The sequence below is a fragment of the Solanum tuberosum genome, unplaced genomic scaffold (genome assembly GCF_000226075.1).
Source record: "Solanum tuberosum cultivar DM 1-3 516 R44 unplaced genomic scaffold, SolTub_3.0 scf00202, whole genome shotgun sequence".
Classification (NCBI taxonomy): domain Eukaryota; kingdom Viridiplantae; phylum Streptophyta; class Magnoliopsida; order Solanales; family Solanaceae; genus Solanum; species Solanum tuberosum.
Window position 1 is genome coordinate 537,167 of NW_006239128.1, and position 16,999 is coordinate 554,165.

Genomic DNA, 16,999 nt, shown 5'->3' on the forward strand with positions numbered 1-16,999 from the left:
GAGTTGTTTGTTACTAAATATATCTAATACAAATTTGAAATGTGAGTTATTTAACATTTACTAATTAAAAGGCAAATATATCACTAATTATTCGTATTTTGAACAATTTAAAAAATTACACACATATTAAAATTATAACTTGCAATTTTTATGTGTAAATGTAGATGGTTTATTCAATTTTACCATTGTTGACCGTCTTTTTAATTCTAAAGTTAGTTGGTTTGTCTTTTTTTAAATGGAAAATTGACATTTTGTGAGTGATCAATTTATTAAAATGAAAATTATTTATCCTTACATAATTCAAGTAGAAAATTGGAAACATGACAACAAAATTATTCTTCTCATAACTAGTTAGAAGGCCATAAAAAAATATTTTCCGGCAATTATCTACCTTGACTCAATTACATAATAATTCAAGGGTATAATTGGAAAGAAGAATTCTAAAGAGTTTTAATCCAAATACAAGTTGGGATTGGAAACAATGAACCAAACACTTGATAAAATAAACCATGCATTACTAATCATTGCATTACTAATCTCTGCGTTATTCATTTTTGTACCAAACGACCCCATAGAGTCTTATGTCATCACCCCCACATACCTGACACTGTCATGTCTCAGGGCGTGGACAGTCAGAAGTCTGATTCTGATATCATGTTAAATAAACATTGAGACTAATTCAATTTCAAACTTAAGAGATAAAAATTATTCAAGATCATATAGAAATTAAAATCACACATTCCTTTTTTCATCTAATCTGATGTGAAACTCCTCAACGATGCCCGAATGTCATAATTCACAAGCTAAGTTACTAGCAAGGGGAAGGGTCAACGATACAAGATGGTTTATGCGAATTAGGGGCCCATTTTATCACTTCAATAATGCTCACACATAGAGAACAAATGCTGCAAGTGGGCATGTTGCTTGTCCCCAACACTTCTATTAGGTCACATTTGTGTATACAAGTATCACTATACATTTTTTTTGTTTTCATTCAATATTCGATATCCGCATTGAAGTTTAACCATTCCATTCTATTAAGGATTTTTCCATATCTAGAGCTGAAACCTCGAAACTTCTTATTAAAAAAAAACAGTCTCATCCAATACACTATATCCGTCGATAGAATATCACTATGCATTACTTATTTTATTCTTAATAGAAGTTTTTGTTGGCATAGATATGTTGTTGGATATTTAAAATAACATTACAACAAGTATCTTTTAGGCCATAATTAGGGGAATGTATACATTGGATGTATAAAAAGTTATGTTTTGAAATTAAAAAAATGTAAAGATTCAAAAATACTAGAAATATTCTTAGCACTTGTGGAAATAATTTACAAAGTCAAATGAGAAGAAGGGGTGTTTGGGAAGTATGACCACGTGAGCCGCCCAAAAGAGATACTAATTAGATAGATGGATAAGGTCGTCTATATCTGTCTTCCATATTGGGTTAATTAATTGCATAAAAAATTATTTATATAATTAATATTATTGACTAGTTATTGTGATGGTGGTAATAATTGTGATTGGTGTTGTAGTGACTGACGTGATGGCGACAATTTGATAGTTGTTTTGGTTTATGAGGAAGTTAATTGGTTGATGTTGGACCGCTCCGCTTTCTTAAAAGCAGGACCACTACAGAAGGTCAAACCAAGGATTATCAACACAATAGCTAGGAATTTGGAAAAACAAGGGAGCAAGATTTTCAATTGGACCTCAGCCCGAAGAGCGCTTCCCTAGTCAAAGGAAAAATCCCTTGAGCTTTTTCACATTTGCTCCTTCTTTCCGAATCGTACGAACATCTATGGAGCGTAGCATAGAAACTCATGTTCCCTTCTTCTTTATTAATTACTCTTCCGAGGATGGTTCAGGGGGAGCCGATTCTGCCTCCAACTGAAGAGGGAAATTTCAATCGTTATTAAAAGACTTTCTCAAATTAATCAAGTAATTCTAAATGTTGAAAATGCAAAGCATGAATGGCAGCAAACTCTGCATGCCTTTTTTGGAATGCGTGCCTGTTGTTTTTTCGAAGAGGGACTAAGCTAAGCCTGCATAACGCTATGGGAACATCCATTTTTATCTGTAGCTTGACATTTTTTGATTTTCTATTTAGCGTGTAGTTGATAATGTTTATAGTAATGGATGAATAATGTGTGGTAGTTGACGAATGGTGATGCGTTGGTGGTAGTTAACAATGATACTAATTGTGATGGTGGAGGTGTTGGTAGTAGAGATTGATCGCGTGGTGATAGCTAGTGACTGATATTGTTGGTGGATGTGACGGCAGTGATGGTGGTAGTGAATATAATTATTATAATGATGAAAGTTATAGATATGGTAGCCACTGACAATAGTGGTTGACAACAAATGATGATGGCTGTCAGTGGTGATTGTGATGACAGATGTGATTGATAATAACGGCTTGTAATAAGCAACGATTCTAATGGTTGACAATGATGGAGATGGTTATAATAACATTATTAATTCCTACAGGATCTAAGAAAGAGTATCAGTTATACATGTAATTTAATTTAGATGACCCAATATATTAAGAAATGTATAAATATATAACTACTAACTCAATAACTATGACAACTATAATTTCGATGGCATTCCAATAACCCAAAAATATCTTTATACCATCAGCGTATATATAAATATATACCTTAAATTCTATTCGAATATGTTGGAGTGTCCCTCACCATTCATGAAATTAAAACAAACAGTTGACTCGTCTTTCTCCATTACCTTTGCCTTTTGATTCCATTCTTCTCTTTGGCCTCCAAAAGATACATATATATTATATCAATGGCAAAAATTAAGTAGATATTATATTACGTGGGCACAATCTTGCTAAGCATAGAATATTATTTTTTTAATTTAAGATAAGGATATAGGCATATAGCCATGTGACCAAAAATGTCAAAAGTGCCTCTCTTCTTTCGACCTCATTTTTTTGTTTTGGGGAATTATTCCTTTTAGGTGTGTGAAGACTATCACCTAAGTACTTAGTTACTGTTGGACTTGGAGAATCTATATGTGTGTGTATATATATATATATATATATAAAAAAAAAATTTAAAAATTTAATTTCCAAAGGGCAGCAACAACAACAATATTAATACATATATTCAGTATAGTCCCATATAATAAAGTTTGAAAATAATAGGTGTATGCAGACTTTATCCCTATCTCAGAGGACAGAGAGGTATATAGAGAGGGTTGTTTTCCAATAGATCCTCAAGTTAAGGAAAAATAGTCGAAAGCTATCCCAAGAGGGAGTAACAAAAGTATAAGAAACAACTGATAGCAACAAAATAAGAATTACTCCCTCCGTCTTAATTTATGTGGAATCTTTTGGATTTCGAAATTCAAATAACTCTATTTTTTACCATAATTTTTTTATATATATCTTTATGTATTTTGAATGGTTATTTATTGTGACTTATAATATTTTTATGTAGTTTTAAAATTTATAGATTTTATTTCAAAAAATCTGAAGATTTCATACTCAAATTTACGGTCAAATTTAAATTATTTGATTCTCAAAATTTAATAAAAGTTAAAAGAAAATTATCCATCCGAACTTGTTTGGTTGGATTTGAATTACAATTTATCGAATTTGAAAATAGATAAAAAAATCCAAACCAAAATTTTCATATCTAATCCGAAATATCTATGTTGTATGTATATGCATATAATGATAGGATTAGTGGGGCTAACAATAATTAATCATTACGAAAATAGTTAAAGCATTAAGATAATTAATGACTATATAATCTCAAAAAGTTTATCAGATTATGTTCTTTGATTCTTATGATTAGCCATGTTTATATATCCTTTAGGACAATTAATTAAATAACGAAGGAAATTAAAAGCAAAAGCTACTAATAATATTTTTGTAGAATTATTCTTTTGTGGTTGTTCCAATAACATTTCAATTCCTCCTAGTAATTATGAATGTATAAGATAAGATAATAAAAAGGAAATAATATAATGATTATCTCAAGGACAATAATGTTAATTTAGTATAATGTTTATTTTAGATTTTGACACACTTGATCATTAAATATCATCCTAACATGATCCTCATCCATTCATGACTAAAAAATTGTGTCCAAATTAAAGGAAAGATAAACTATAAAGAAAGAGTTTAATTTATATAATTGATAGTATAATAATTTTTCAAATATTATCAAGTCATACAAAAGAAATAGATTTATTGATATTTTTTCATAAAAAGTAAATAGTTACATTGCTTTGAAAAGAATGTATAAGAAATAACAAATCTTCAATAAAATTAAAATACGATTAAGTAACTAAATGCAAGATACAAATAAGTTATATATATAAATCGAAATGATTCACTCTGAAGAAAGGAAGTTGTTTTGGCATGGTCGAAGAACACAACGAATATGTTAAACTATTAGCAGAAATAGAAAAGTGTGACAGTTAATAAATTACAACCTTTTAAATAATAATCGATCGATCAATCCATGAGTAAGTTAAACTCAAATAAAAAACATAATCATCGTATATCTTTTTTTATATTTTTCAACCGTCAATGACATTAATAAAAAGGAAAAAGGGTAAAAAATGTCCTTAAACTATGCGAAAGGAACAAACATGTCATTCGTTTACAGTTTGGTCCAAAAATGCCCTTGTCTTCAATACTTTGGTCTGATTTAATGGGTCAAAAATGCTCATTTTCCAAATAAATATATTATTTATTTTCTTTTTCAACACATTTTTTTTCTAATAATAATTTTTTAAAATTAGCAAATGTTTATCTTACTTCAATTCAGAATAATAAAAAATGAAAATATTTCTTATTTTATTATAATTATTTTTTATCGTTATATAAATATAAATTAATGATGGATATACTATGATCTTATATATATGACATATATTATCTATCGAAAGGGTACATGAAGTTATTCTATTTTAATTGATAAAATGAGATTAAGAAAAAAAAAATATTACCTACAGTTTTATTTGTTAAAGTGGTTTTAAAAGAAAGAAAACAAGAACAGTGTTCTTTAATAATATTTTAATTAGGAAGAAGATGTGTTTAAAAATATATATATATATTTATTCGGAAAAGAGCATTTTTGACCTATTTAGTAACTATAGGGGAATTTCTGGACCAAAATATTGACGGCAAGGACATTTTTGAACCAAAGTATTGACGGCAAAGACATTTTTGAGTCAAACTATAAAGAGAAAAAGGACAAATATACCTCCGAACTGACGTAAATGGTATGCAGATACCCTTCGTCATACTTTTGGGACATTGGTTCCCCTGTCGTACAAAAACTAGAGCATATATATATACCCTTCACTCTAACAAAAGACTAAATAGGGACACGTGGCACAATCTTATCCGTCGATCCGATATTTAATAAATGTAGGATCAGTGGATAAGATTATGACACGTGTATATCCGTTAGTATAAAGGGTATATATGCTCTAGTTTTTGGACGGCAGGGACACCAATGTCCCAAAAGTATAATGGAGGGTATCTGCATACCATTTACGATAATTTGGGGGTATATTTGTCTTTTTTTCCAACTATAAATGAAGGACATTTTTGTTCCTTTCACGTAGTTTAAGGGCATTTTTTACCCTTTTCCATAATAAAAATTATGAGATACAAATTTCAATAACTATAAAAAAAAATTTAGGTAATTTCTTCTTATCTACTTAAATTCTATATGTAGATAGAAAAAAATAGCAAAAGTGAAATAGTCTAAGATACAATCAAACTAATCCGAACAATATTACTATTAAAAAATGATATAACTCCAAACATTTATAATTTGGGCATGGCCATTCAAATTCCTTTTTGTTCGGTTTTCTTTTGTGACTTCAAAAATTTCAAGACAAATTTGCAAAAACATTTTAATCATGTCTAATTAATTAACCAAAGCCAAGTGCCTTTTCCCATTTCTCAAATTTTAATAATTTGACCATTAATGGTGAGTTTTCTTCTTCTTAACATTGTCTTTATATATTATGATGATAATTATGTTGATTTAGATTTGGATTTTTTTTAATTTTTTTTTTTTTTTAATTTTTTGGGAATTTGTATAGGTCAATATTGATATACATATATAGAGAGAAGTGGAAATGGCATATAAGGTGGATCATGAATATGATTATTTATTCAAAATTGTTTTAATTGGAGATTCTGGTGTTGGAAAATCTAACATACTTTCTAGGTTTACTCGAAATGAATTTTGTTTGGAATCTAAATCTACTATTGGTGTTGAATTTGCAACAAGGACCCTTCAGGTAATTATTCATAATTTTTTTAGTTTTCATCGATGTTCGATATCTGTTAATTTAAAATTTGACTAGTTCGAATATGAGCCAAAAATTTGAATTTTTAAGGGTGAAGCGCTTTCTACGTCTCAATTTTATGAAAGTAATTAAACTTTGACAACTTGAGAAGAGACAAGGATAATAGTTACATTTTCTTTCGTCTCAATTTATGTCGCGATATAATTGGATTAGATATGTAGTTTGAGGGGGGGAAATTTATGATATAAAATAAGTCAGATATTTTGTGATTATGAATCATCAATAAAGTAAGAAAAGTATGATACTTAAATTAAAATCAAATAAAACAGTAATGTCGGCATATCCTCTTTGCAATGATGTGACACATTAGAAAATGTTGTTAATTACATTTCTTTTTCATTTGCCTTGCATTTAGCAATTATGTACCTTTATTTTGACTTTTCATAGCGAAAATTCTGACTCCAATATTGATATGTATGTCTCTCGATCGCTGTATATAATTTGATTGTATTTTCTATAGTGAAAGATCCTAACTCCGGTATTTATATGGATGTCTATATATGATTTGGTTGCATTTCATATAGTAAAAATCCTGATTTCGATACTGAACTTTATGTCCATATATGCTTTGGTTGCATTTTCAGTAGTGAGAATCCTAACTCAAACATTGATATGTATGTCTAGATATGCTTTGGTTGCGTTTCATATAGTGAAAATTCTGACTTCAACACTAATATGTATGTCTATATATGCTTTGATTACATTTCATATAGTGAAAATCCTGACTTCAACACTATATGCTTTGGTTGTGTTTCATATAGTGAAAATCCCGACTCCATCACTGATCTTTATGTCTATTATATATGCTTCAATTGCGTTTTCTATAGTGAAAATCTTGACTCTGATACTAATCTTTATGTCTATATATATATGCTTCACTTGTGTTTTCCATAATGAAAATTCCGACTCCGACACTATTTTTCATGTTTATAAATGCTTTGGTTGCGTTTCATATAGGAAAACTCCTGACTCCGACACTACTTTTTATGTCTATATATATGCTTCGATTGCGTATTCTATAGTGAAAATCCTGACTTCATCACTGATCTTTATGTCTATATATGCTTTGGCTGTGTTTCATATAGTAAAAATTCTGACTCCATCACCGATCTTCATGTCTATATATGCTTTGGTTGCATTTTCTATGGTGAAAATCCCGACTCCAACACTAATCTTTATGTCTATATATATGCTTCACTTGTGTTTTCTGTAGTGAAAATTCCGACCCCGACACTATTTTTCATGTCTATAAATGCTTTGGTTGCCGTTTCATATAGGAAAGATCATGACTCCAACACAACTTTTTATGTCTATATATATGCTTCGATTACGTTCTAGAAAATCTTGACTCCAACACTGATACGTATATGCTTTGGATGTATGGTGTAGGTAGAAGGCAAGACAGTTAAGGCACAAATATGGGACACTGCAGGTCAAGAAAGGTACAGAGCCATTACAAGTGCTTACTACAGAGGAGCTGTTGGTGCCCTTTTAGTTTACGACATAACCAAAAGACAAACGTTTGAGAACGTAACGCGTTGGCTCCGCGAGCTACGTGACCATGCAGACTCTAATATTGTCATAATGTTGGCTGGTAATAAGTCGGATTTGAACCATCTCAGATCAATCCCCGAGCTAGATGCTCGGGGATTGGCTGAGAAAGAAGGGCTCTCATTCCTCGAGACGTCTGCTCTCGAGGCATATAACGTTGAGAAAGCGTTCCAAACGATTTTATTGGACATATATGAAATTGTAAGTAGGAAAGCTTTGGCTGCTCAAGAAGCAGCAGCTGCTATTCCTGGACAAGGCACTGCTATTAATGTTGGAGAGTATGTTGGTAATAATAATAAGAGACCATGTTGTTCTAATTAAGTGAAAAAAAAAGTTGAAATTTTAGCCAATAACCGATTCAAACCGAACCACAAACACTTGTAGGGTTGAAAATGACGTACTAATACTTTTTTTTTGGTTACTTTGATGAAAGAAGTATGATTTTGTATAGTATGGAATTACTTACACATAGTTCTTTTTTTCTTACTAAATGGTCAAAATACATACCTATTGTTTTTACGAGTTTCAGATCTGAACTATCATGTGTTTGTGTTTCCTATTTGAACTATCGATAACTATTTGTGAAAACACACCTCGAAGCTGACTAGACCAAGTGTTAATTGCATACAATCGCCAAAAAGTGTGTGACATCTTAATTTGTCCATAAAATTCCGTCCACGTGGCAGATGACTCGTTAATTTCGAGGCGTGTTTTGATAAATAGTTGGTGATGGTTCAAATCGATAATACAAACACTTGATAGTTAAGGTAGAAAACTTGCGAAAAAAGTGATACTTCAGGTGAGAAAAAGAGGTTTTTATCGTTTTGTCAGGAAATAAAGGATTAAGTTGGTGTTCAATGTGTAGCCTAGGCTTAACAAGCTTACATAGGATATAAGATCGAAAAGAATGCATTGAATAGATGCTCAATCATTGAGAAGGAAGGACGCTTTCAGAGGCGAAAAGGCAATGAGGAGATCAAATAATGTATTCACAATATTTGCATGAAGAAGGGAATGTTCCTGGGATCATTCAAATATCTGATCTTTATTGCCTTTAAACTGATAAGAGTCTCCAATACAAGATAGAATTTTCTATATATTTCATTTTAATTGCAAAATATGTAGACTTATTTGTAAGATTCAAGTTGTATTCCATCAGTATCTCCGGTAGGACCCCGGAAAAAATAGGGGTAGCTAAACCAGCTCTGCATGATCAACTCATTTTCCTCATCGATGACTTCTAACTTGGCACACAGGAGAGGAAATCATCTACGAGCATACGAGGTCAAAGAGGTCACAACGAACATATCATAAAGGAAAATTTCCTGTCAAGCGAATGTGATCCAATGTACTCCGTAAACCATACTTATTCACGGCTGCATAAGCAGCTCTAAATCCTCCACCGTATGCTGGAGAAGCATCATGGGCAATCTGGTGCATGAAAAACTCACCGAGCTTACTCTCTGCTTGAGATGTTCCTCCTTTCTTCGATGATGACCATGTAGACGATGACGAAGCAGTTGATGTAGATGGCATATTTCTTGATCCAGGCACTACCTCTGATTCAAGCCACATGTGGGAAAGCACTTGGCAGATTCCTTCTTCTACTTCAGGGGTGAGATTACGATATCCTGCAAATTACAAAAGTATAATCTTAACAAGAATTCGTTTACTTAGATTACCGTAGCATTTTGCTTTGTTATGCTTTCACTTCTGTTACTTCTTTTTGTAGACTACTTTGGATTGTTTTTCCTTGATCCAAGGGTTTATCGGAAACAACCTCTATCTCTAAGGTAGGACTTAGGAGTAGGGTCTGCATATACTCTACCATCTCCAGACCCCATTTTGTGTGACTACATGGGTACATTGTTGTATAATCCTAACAAGAACGTAGGTTGATCAAGCACAACGAAGTTCTGGTGATGAAACATCCAGATATCTTTCTTTTCTTGAAGATTGTTCATGTTCTTAAAGTTCGGTCCAGACTGACAAAGTTGAAAGGAAGTATCGAATTTTACCTTTTAGACGTAACCAGGCATGCATCAGTTCATGAGCTAGAATGGCACCAGTAAGTAATCTGCATATAGAAAAGATTTGGTAAGCCAATTTTGTCATACAGTATTATTGTCACAAAAAAAGTCCCGGGAATAGACAAAGAACAGTACTCCCTCCGTTTTAGTTTGTTTGCCTTACTTTTCTTTTTAGTCCGTTTCAAACAGAATGTCTCTTTCCTTCTTTTTTTTCACATGGCATGTTTAAGACCACAAGATTAAAAGGGCAATTTGGTACATTCTACGTATCTTTATTTAAGACCACAAGAATCAAAAGTCTCCTATACTTGCTTAAATTCCCTGTCAAGTCAAAACTAGACAAACAAATTGAAACAGAGAGAGTACTAATGTTTCATTCTTACTAACATGTAGATTGACTTTAGTCTCTCTCTGTTTCAAAGTCTAAGAATAATATAATAGTGTGGCTTCATGCCAAAGCACATCTTACTTTCTTTCACTTGAAATATAAGATCAACCATAGTTTCCTCTGCTTCAAAATATCTAAAAGAATAATGATTGGGTGACGTGTTACGAAAAGCTTAGTTTTTTTTCAACAACTAGGCCCTATTCCCAAGCTAGTTGGGGTCTACTAAATGGATCCTCACTGTCCATGTCACTCCATTTAAATCCATCTCAATCCAATATTTAAAAACTTTAGGTTATCTAGCTAGCACTGGAAGTTCTTTATATTTTCCACCGCCATATCTCTTACAAGACCAAAAGACTCCTAATGAGCACTGAACCTAAAGTAAACAGACCAGCAATAATAAAATTAAGTACCAAGCAATTGGTATAAGCCTATATGGATCTTTTTCCTCGTCTTCTTCTTGTCCTTTTCTTTTTCTCAGCGAGCGTGGAGCACCACATGCCACATTGGTTTTCATTTTCACCATGAGGCTAAATGAAACTCAAAGGAAGGAATGAAAATAAGGAGGTTACCTTGGAAGGCCGTATATTACTAGGATAGCTGTAACTTCACATCTTCTAATTAGCTTTTGAGGATGTGTTCTGATTCCTATTAATCCACGACCACCTATTTTTGGCCTTCTGAGTATCTGCATTGTTAAAAAAATTGTCATGGCACCTATCACATGTTTCACTAGAAGAACGGGAAGACGTGTTTAAGCGAGTCTAACATGGAAAAATTTTCTCATGACTGAAGATCTTACACTGGTGACTGTCTGCTCTTCTGATAGGCATAGACCTCTGGTTTCAGGCATATGATGGAGACCCTAAAAGAGTTCTTGAGTTAGTAATCTTCCGAGAGTAAAGGACAGAAAAAATATAGGCAGAGATCATTCATACATGTTTCTCCCCTTCAATGGCCTCATTAAGGGCATGTCTTTCAACAAGAAGCATAGGAACTTGCTGATCTATTTTCATGTTCATGCCTTCATAATAGTCTCTGATGGAATGGTAAAGTGGCTGGCAGTCCCCGGTATCCATGATTGCAGATTCCATGCACTCTAAGCATAAGCTCCGACCATCTCCAAGTGACATATATCTTGCATTCCGTGACTTCAAGAAGATAAAAACAATAAACGAGAATGTGAGTTGAATGAGAGGTGTGATCCAACATGTTTACTGTCAACTGACATCCGTACCTCCAGACGTTCACAACTACAGCACCGTTTGGTATTGTCATTCTCATGTGCAGGGCAATATTTTTGAGACCAAAATGGATGGCATCTGTACTCGATCAAGCCAGCTCCGTTTGTTGGGATCTGCAATGTGAATGGTAGGTCATAACAAGAGGGATGTGAAAGATATTACAGGGGCTTAAATACACAAAATGGCCTCACAATAGAACTATGAACCGTAACTTGGAGTTCTATTAATTAACTTCCAGTAAGAAAAAGTCATATACAGAAGCAGTATGTCCTTACAAATTGATGGCAGACTTCACATTTTGGATGAGTCATTTCCTTGAAGCATGACTTATGATATGTATTGTTCCCTGACAAAGAAAACTTGAATCAACGTAACCAATGAGCTAACATGTCAAAATATTCGAAAATATTCATTTTGTATGAAAATAACAGTCCATTGGTATTATTTTTTAGTTTCATATTTGGCAAAGGGTTGAGTGTTGGGAAAATGAGAGCAACAGCAAGGACAAGAATGTACCTCGTATTCAGTAATTGGGACACCACAAGCACGACAAAGAAAACATTCTGGATGAAAGAAAGTTCCCATGCATCCCAAATAATTGCCAGAGACGATATCCTTATTGCAGCCACTACATTTTCTGCGAATATTTTTATGTGCACATAAGTTCTCTCTTACTCTGACAAACAGCAATCTGGCATAGTTTTCATCATCAAGAAAAGTGCATACACGCACGCAAACACACAAACACACACTTCACTAATGTTCTGCTCAACCAGTTTGTTTGTTTGTTCTTTTTTTGTTGTTGACAAGGGAACTTGCAGCCACTACCCTCCGGGTGCGCACAATTCTACTCAACCTGTTTGTAGCCTAGACATTTGACTTTACAAGCAGTAATTTACCACCAAAAATCAGGCCATGGTTCTTTCAAGACCTCAAATTAAGGAAGTGTATATGTGTGTGTGTGTGTATATTAAACGCATACATCTGTTCAGTGTCTTAAATGTGTTTTTTATTTTTTTGCAATTGGAATAGAATAAAGCTCAAAATTTGAATTTTTGTTTGTTTACACCAACATTCAAGGAGCACATAATCTATCATATTTAGGATGCCGCATGTTACAGTCTCATCTTCAAGCAAACATTGATCAATATTTGGTCTCTTCGAATTAACCTAGACACATAAAATGAATGAGGACACATCTAAAACATCAATGCATTAGTTTTCCTAACTTTCAAAGCAAACATATTCACAACAAATAAGTAGCAACAACATATATTTTTGTTTCTTTTATTCCTTCAGCATTACAACAGATACCAGAGGTACTAAGCCTGCCATGAGAGCGATGCATTAAAGAGATCACAACGTGAATTGCTAGAACTATTTATATTTCAGCTGAGACAATGTATAATAATTGATATCTCAACAATCTTGGAAACACAAGACTAATACCTGTAACTATTGGGATTATATTCCCAAGGAGCATATGAAGGAGCATACTTAGGAGGATATGAGGATGAATTCGAGTTATCTTGAAGCGATCTTGCTAGATCTTCATCTTGGTCAGTCCTCCATCTGTATCCTGAGAAACATAAACCTTTCATTTCCTCCTCAAAAGAGTGAAAATCAACGTTTTTGGAAATGGTAATGCTAAATGCAAGAGTAACTTCACTATTCTTGAACATTTCATGAATGCAAATATAATTACCTTTTGGTCTTTTCAAATCTTCAGCAAGAGAGAGTGCAATTGCACGGTCTAGTTCCTCTTTCTCCTTATTGGTCCTAGAGTTATCATCCTGATGAAATTTTAAATGTGTTGAGAGGATCATTCAATCGAAGGAGATAAGTTTGATTGGAAGGAATATGACTAAGTTAATTTTAGAAGAGAAAAAAGTAGCCATGAATTATTTGATGATAGTTTATGGAAAGCAAATGGCCTAACTTGAGTAATCAGTAGAAGAATTCAAGCATCAACTTCTGAAGGCAACCAAATATTCCTGCCCTAGTGCCCTTAGAACAAGTAGTACAGCTGAAACATCGAAGAGCTTCTCTTTAAATTATAGTTGGCAATAGTTCTTGAAGAACCTTAACAATATGGCTTAAAGTTGACGACTTTTTGGCATAAATTTAGGAGGATGTTAATTTATAAAATGATCAGCTTTGCATGTCACATGTGATGTGGATTAATGTTCGAGTGACTAGAATGGCAGATTGAAGACACGGAGAGACTAAGGGGGCATTAGGCATGAATTCGAGTCCATATACTGTTTCACATTTCAGGATATATGGAATCCTATTCAGAAGGGCATAAATGAAGCTTCTTGAAGAGACCAAGGGGGCATTAGGCATGATTTTTTTTCTTTTTCCTGGATTTGAACTCTGGATCCAAACACGTTTGACCATAAAATTCCGGAATTCAACTTATTTCGGATTTTTCAGGAATTTGGAAAACACCAAAAAAGTTGTTTTCACTTTTTTCACTCGAAATTACTCACAGAAGTTCAAAAACAATTCCAATTTGTATTCATGGTCAAACACAACCAATTTTCAAATATCATTTTTTCACTTTGAAAGCAAAAACTACTTTTTTTCAAATAGTCACATTTTTACGGTCAAACGGCCCTAAAATCCCTCCCAAAAAATAAAGAAAGAAAGAGAAACAGAAAAGGATAGTTGAAACTTCTACTGATACCCCTGAAGTAAACAGAGTAGCATTTTAATAGCATGTCTAATGAAGAGCTTATTCTTTTCCCCATAAACCAATTTAGCTATTGGTTTTGATCAGAAACAGAACAAACTAAATCATTAGATTTCAAACAGTCCATCACAAAGAGGTCCACTACTTTTGCGCACCTATACATTTTGTCATATCGTTATCAAGATAATTATTAGACGATAAAGAGGTCTGCCTATCACATTTTCCAAAGATTCACCGGATTAAAAAAAAAGTTTAAGATGCCAGTCATCATCCACACCAGGAATACAAATACAATAAGCTGCATTCTTTCCAGCCTCCTATTTGAGAAATTTTTCACTTCCTTGGCTTTATCATTGAGTATACATAAAACATTTTTAGTCAAAACTATTATGAATGAAGAATCTTTATTCTCAATAATCCAGCATCCAAAATAAGAATTCTTGTTAGTAATAGAAAACACCAACTTCTTTCTCCCCTCCCTTTACAGAAAAAAAATTGAAAAAAAACAAAGACAAACAAGAAAAACTACCTCAAAAAATTTTACTAATCTTTTTTGTCCCTAGAAAGCAAAAATCTTTCCCACAAAAAGTAGCTATTTTGTTAAAGGCGAAATCGAATTTCAAGGAGATCATGTGCATACCAAGCTACAGAAAATCTATAATTCTCAAAATACACCCTTTGCTCTCCTCTTCTCTCTTTTCTTATGTTTCCTATACTATAAATAACATATATTGACACTACAGATAAAAAAGAGACACATTAAAACAGTTTTCTGTGTTACAAGAACATTAAAGGGTCTATCATAAATATCAAAGTAAAAAATGATGTAAACAAAAGAGAAAAAAATCACCATTGATCTGGCTGGAGCTCGCCAAACCATATTTTCGTCTCCAAGAAACTGTGGTTGCTGTCTCCTATTACCTGACCCACCACCCTTGAAAAGTTTACTCAGCCATTTCATTAATCTTGACTTTCTCTCAGTAGTTGAAGAAACAAAGTGACCTGCTTAAACCCCACAAAAAAAGCCAACTTTATTTTCAAACATAACTAAAACAAGTTTCATGAAAAATACTGAAAAGGGTACTCTTTCAATTACAAAAAGATACAATCTTTGAAGTCTTTAAACCCCACAATATATACCAACCAAAAAAAGCCAACTTTTTTTTCACATAACTAAACCAAGCTTCATGAAAAATATTCAAAGGGGGTACTCTTTCAATTGCAAAATGATTCAATCTTTGAAGTCCTTAAACTCCACAATAAATATCAACCAAAAAATAACTAAACCAAGCTTCATGAAAAATACTCAAAAGGGTACTCTTTCAATTACAAAAAGATTCAAATCTTTGTAATCCTTAAGCCCCATAACAATAATCAACCAAAAAATCCAACCTTTTTTAACATAACTAAACCAAGCTTCATGAAAAATACTCAAAAGGGTACTCTTTCAATTACAAAAAGATTCAATCTTTGTAATCCTTAAGCCCCATAACAAATAATCAACCAAAAAATCCAACCTTTTTTAACATAACTAAACCAAGCTTCATGAAAAATACTCAAAAGGGAACTCTTTCAATTACAATAAATATCAACCAAAAACTCCAACTCTTTTTCACATAACTAAACCAAGCTTCATGAAAAATACTCAAAAGGGTACTCTCTTAATTGCAAAAAGATTCAATCTTTGAAGTCCTCACAACAAATATCAACCAAAAAAACAACTAAACCAAGCTTCATGAAAAATACTCAAAAGGGTACTCTCTTAATTACCAAAAGATTCAATCTTTGTAATCCTTAAAGCCCACAACAAAATACCAACCAAAAAAATTCAACTTTTTTCACATAACCAACTCAAGCTTCATGAAAAATACTCAAAAAGGGTATTCTTTCAATTACAAAAAGACTCTATCTTTAAAGTCCTTAAAACATTACCATATATGCAAGGCTGAGATATATGATTGACACTTGAAGAAGACATTGATTAGGATACTGCGATATGTATAGAAACAGAAGAAATTTGTTGAGATTTTTCAAGATTTGAAAAGGGTGGCTTAAAAATGAAGAGGACAAAGTAGGAATGAGAAAGAAGGGTGTATAGAGAAAAGAAATGGAACAATGGCATCATGTATAAAGCCTAAGTTTTTATGAGAATCTTGTGTGAGAGAAAGATTCTTGGCTTGAACAGAAAGAGGAAATTTGGGAATCTGCTGAGAAGGATTGTGATGGAAAGGTAAACACTGGCAGTGGCAAGCTGCAATTTTGAACGGCTGACAAATTGGGGGGTGTGAGTGAAGTTTCATACAACTAATTATACAACACAAAATTCTCAAAAAAAAAAAAAAAACATTCTTCATTGAATTTTTTTATTTTTTTTAAAGGTTTGGTTGCAAAGGAGGGAAAAGAAGTTTTATTGACAAATGGGACTTCCTTTTCTTACAAATTACATCAAGGTCCCATAATATTATTACTCCCTCCGTCCCATTTTATATGATGTACTTTGATTTGGCACAAACTTTAAGAAAAATGGAAAGACTTTTAAAACTTGTGGTCCAAAATGAATGATAGAAATTTGTGTGGTTGTAAATCATTTCATTAAGGGTAAAAAAGACATTTTATAGGTAAATTGTTACTTAAAATAGAAATGTGTCATTCTTTTTGGGATTGACTAAAAAGGAAAGTAAGTCATATAAATTGGGACAGAGGGAGTATTATTTTGGTTA

General features: G+C 32.6%; 2 protein-coding genes across 5 annotated transcripts; one reads left to right on the plus strand and one right to left on the minus strand.

Moving 5' to 3' along the window:
* Positions 1-6,123: 6,123 nt before the first annotated feature.
* On the plus strand, positions 6,124-8,313 carry LOC102592707 (ras-related protein RABA2b-like). Its single transcript, XM_006355620.2, has 2 exons — positions 6,124-6,302; positions 7,761-8,313. The coding sequence occupies exons 1-2, from the start codon at positions 6,138-6,140 to the stop codon at positions 8,241-8,243; spliced, it is 648 nt and encodes a 215-aa protein (XP_006355682.1). The 5' UTR covers positions 6,124-6,137; the 3' UTR covers positions 8,244-8,313.
* A 632-nt stretch (positions 8,314-8,945) lies between these two features.
* Positions 8,946-16,556, minus strand: LOC102593048 (protein DA1-related 2). 4 transcript variants are annotated; one of them, XM_015312467.1, is made up of 12 exons: positions 16,212-16,556; positions 15,130-15,281; positions 13,290-13,377; positions 13,034-13,163; positions 12,101-12,221; positions 11,860-11,943; positions 11,578-11,697; positions 11,279-11,491; positions 11,110-11,205; positions 10,913-11,028; positions 9,941-9,999; positions 8,946-9,553 (listed from the first exon to the last, which is right to left on the minus strand). In XM_015312467.1, the coding sequence occupies exons 1-12, from the start codon at positions 16,255-16,257 to the stop codon at positions 9,231-9,233; spliced, it is 1,548 nt and encodes a 515-aa protein (XP_015167953.1). In that variant the 5' UTR covers positions 16,258-16,556; the 3' UTR covers positions 8,946-9,230. The 4 variants fall into 4 exon arrangements, with proteins under 4 accessions (XP_015167953.1, XP_015167952.1, XP_015167954.1 ...); XM_015312466.1 differs by having other exon boundaries at positions 15,130-15,284; XM_015312468.1 differs by having other exon boundaries at positions 11,143-11,205; positions 15,130-15,284; positions 16,212-16,555.
* Between the last annotated feature and the right edge of the window lie 443 nt (positions 16,557-16,999).

Coding starts and splice junctions, on each gene's coding strand:
- LOC102592707 (XM_006355620.2), top strand. CDS start 6,138: ATGGCATATAAGGTGGATCATGAATATGATTATTTATTCAAAATTGTT. Junction 6,303..7,760: donor TTGCAACAAGGACCCTTCAG/GTAATTATTCAT, acceptor TGTATGGTGTAG/GTAGAAGGCAAGACAGTTAA.
- LOC102593048 (XM_015312466.1), bottom strand. CDS start 16,257: ATGTCTTCTTCAAGTGTCAATCATATATCTCAGCCTTGCATATATG. Junction 15,285..16,211: donor ATCTCAGCCTTGCATATATG/GTAATGTTTTAA, acceptor GTGGGGTTTAAG/CAGGTCACTTTGTTTCTTCA. Junction 12,222..13,033: donor TATAATCCCAATAGTTACAG/GTATTAGTCTTG, acceptor AAATATTCGCAG/AAAATGTAGTGGCTGCAATA.